We start from the raw sequence: 2,107 nt of genomic DNA, 5'->3' as shown, positions 1-2,107 counted from the left end.
GAACCAGACTTTGCTTTGCTTTCAGAGTGAATAAATATTTTCCCCCCTCAGTCAGGGGAGGTCAGTCTGCACAGTGACGGGTCACAAAGTACAAACTGGCTTGTACAAATAACTACTTCAAGAGGGTGATTCAACAGCACTCCAGACATTTGTTTTCCTCTTTTTAAAAGAATTCTTCTATATTTTAGTTTTAAAATAAAGTGAGAGCAAGAAGGATTCAGAATTTAAACTAGTTCAGTCCAAACACAAGAATATGAACTGTGTGGTTTGGCAAACATTTATTTGCAATGGCAACGTATTTCAATATACACCCTACAAGAAAATCCAACGTCTCCACAGCCATGCAGGCAGTCAGCTGGCCAAAATGAAAGGAGGCGATGACATCATGTGCAGTGTGAGGTCTTGGCAGAACAATTGAGCAGGCCAACATGGCAGCATGATTGTGAAAGGTCAGAGCAGCAGTGTAAACATTTGCTTGCGGTTTTTGTCGAACGAAACCTGTTTATCATACTGTATGTTATTGCTTTAACTTTGTAACATGTTCGGGGGGTGGGGGAGGTTCTGGAGCATTGAGGTAATACAAGCTTGCGAAAGAGGAAGAAACTATTCACAAAATGGTCTGTATGCATTGGCTTGGCCTTGTCTCAAGACATATTTTAAGTATGCTGAACTTGAGTGACAGACACAGTTCTAAAGGATGACATTAAACAAAATGTGATTTACAGTAATTTTCAGCACATTGAAAAAATCAGAGCCACCTCACTGATGGTAAAATTATGCTTTTTGCTTTTTAAAAAAAGTTTTTTTTAAAAACTTTTGTAATAAAATAACACAAAATAATTTTTTTAAAATTCTTGTAGATATTTTCGACTGCATCTCCTCACTAAAACGTAACATCCTGAGCACCAAATATACCTTCTGCCCTTGCTTGGGTATAAAGTTTGCTTTTAAAGTAACCCTTTCAAAAGTCAGCATTTGGTTTGTCCGTGTGTCCTTTGTCCAAGAATCATAACAGGCTCAAAGGACTCTATTGGTTTAGTTCTACCAATCAACCCCGATTATGCTGGTGTCTACATGCTTCCTGTTCTCCTCATCAGACTTTGGTGTCTCCTGGATCAGCTCCACGGGTCAGAGCTGTGTTTCTGGTTGTAGTTCTGCAGCTCGATCTGGTCTTTGATCTGGTTCATCAGAATCTGAGACAAAAGCATTCCAGCCAGCTGCAAACCAGAAAACATGACAGAAGGTTGAACATGTGTCTCTTCTATTAGAAGCTGTGTGAGTGTTGGTATGTAATCTTCTACCTGTGGTATAGCCAGTCCCAGCGCAATGCCTCCTAGTAAGAACAGGTTGCTGTGGATCCAATCAACTATTTTGTCTATGCAGCCATTGGTGTGAATGCGGTTTCCAGCCTCGATGTAATCCAATTCCTGAATGTTGTGACCGCACATGGTGTTGATTACCTGCCCGCAAACGAGCACACAGTTAAAACGCATGAAAAACAACAAAAATGAACCACAAAAATCAGAATCAGCATATTCTTAAAAGCAAGTTCACCGTGTCATTTCTTAAGATACAGCAGGAAAAGGGGACAGAGCAGCGTTCTCGGCTGGGGTTGTCCTTGCTGCAGTTGAAATACATGTTCTGTGACCAGTCCAAGTACCTCAAAGCACCACAGCAGTCAAACTGATGAGACAGAAGAGATCAGAAGATGGAGTAGCCACCTAAAAGGCTGCCATCACCCCAACAATTCCACCTTCAGGCTAAATCCTTACCTCTTCCTGACCAAAATCAATAAGGTTTTGCAGATCAATATCATCTCTGTAGTGGACAATGGCATTGTTGATCACTTCGGTCACTTTACCTCTTGCCTTGAAAGAAAAATGAAAAAGTATTTTATGGATAAAAAAAAAGTAAATAAAACAATGAAATAAATCTAGAATAATATGGACAAAGTGCAGCAGAGGGCGCTCTCATCTTATAATACACAACCTCTCTCCCTGTGTGTGTTGTTTGCTTCGTTGGCTGCCAACTCTGACAAGATCAGGAGTTTGGAGCAACCAAACGTGGCACACATGTACATGTTAGGGCCTTGAAGAGTTTCATCTCC

At 40.7% G+C, this 2,107-nt stretch overlaps 1 protein-coding gene across 2 annotated transcripts in view; it reads right to left on the bottom strand.

Annotated features, from left to right (window-relative positions):
• Nucleotides 1–263: 263 nt before the first annotated feature.
• tspan33a (tetraspanin 33a) overlaps nucleotides 264–2,107 on the bottom strand; it is a 6,438-nt gene continuing 4,594 nt past the window's right edge. For both annotated transcript variants that reach the window (XM_013910920.1, XM_005733424.2), the window contains exons 5-8: nucleotides 1,773–1,868; nucleotides 1,555–1,683; nucleotides 1,302–1,460; nucleotides 264–1,217 (exon numbers count right to left, since the gene is read on the bottom strand). In XM_013910920.1, the coding sequence (XP_013766374.1) occupies nucleotides 1,116–1,217; nucleotides 1,302–1,460; nucleotides 1,555–1,683; nucleotides 1,773–1,868 (486 nt within the window). In that variant the 3' untranslated portion in view covers nucleotides 264–1,115. The remainder of the gene's footprint in view (nucleotides 1,218–1,301; nucleotides 1,461–1,554; nucleotides 1,684–1,772; nucleotides 1,869–2,107) is intronic.

Source organism: Pundamilia nyererei, unplaced genomic scaffold, assembly GCF_000239375.1.
Source record: "Pundamilia nyererei isolate P.nyererei 1_Seehausen unplaced genomic scaffold, PunNye1.0 scaffold00052, whole genome shotgun sequence".
Taxonomy (NCBI): domain Eukaryota; kingdom Metazoa; phylum Chordata; class Actinopteri; order Cichliformes; family Cichlidae; genus Pundamilia; species Pundamilia nyererei.
The sequence above is the reverse complement of the archived record's forward strand: the minus strand, read 5'-3'. Positions and strand labels throughout refer to the sequence as shown.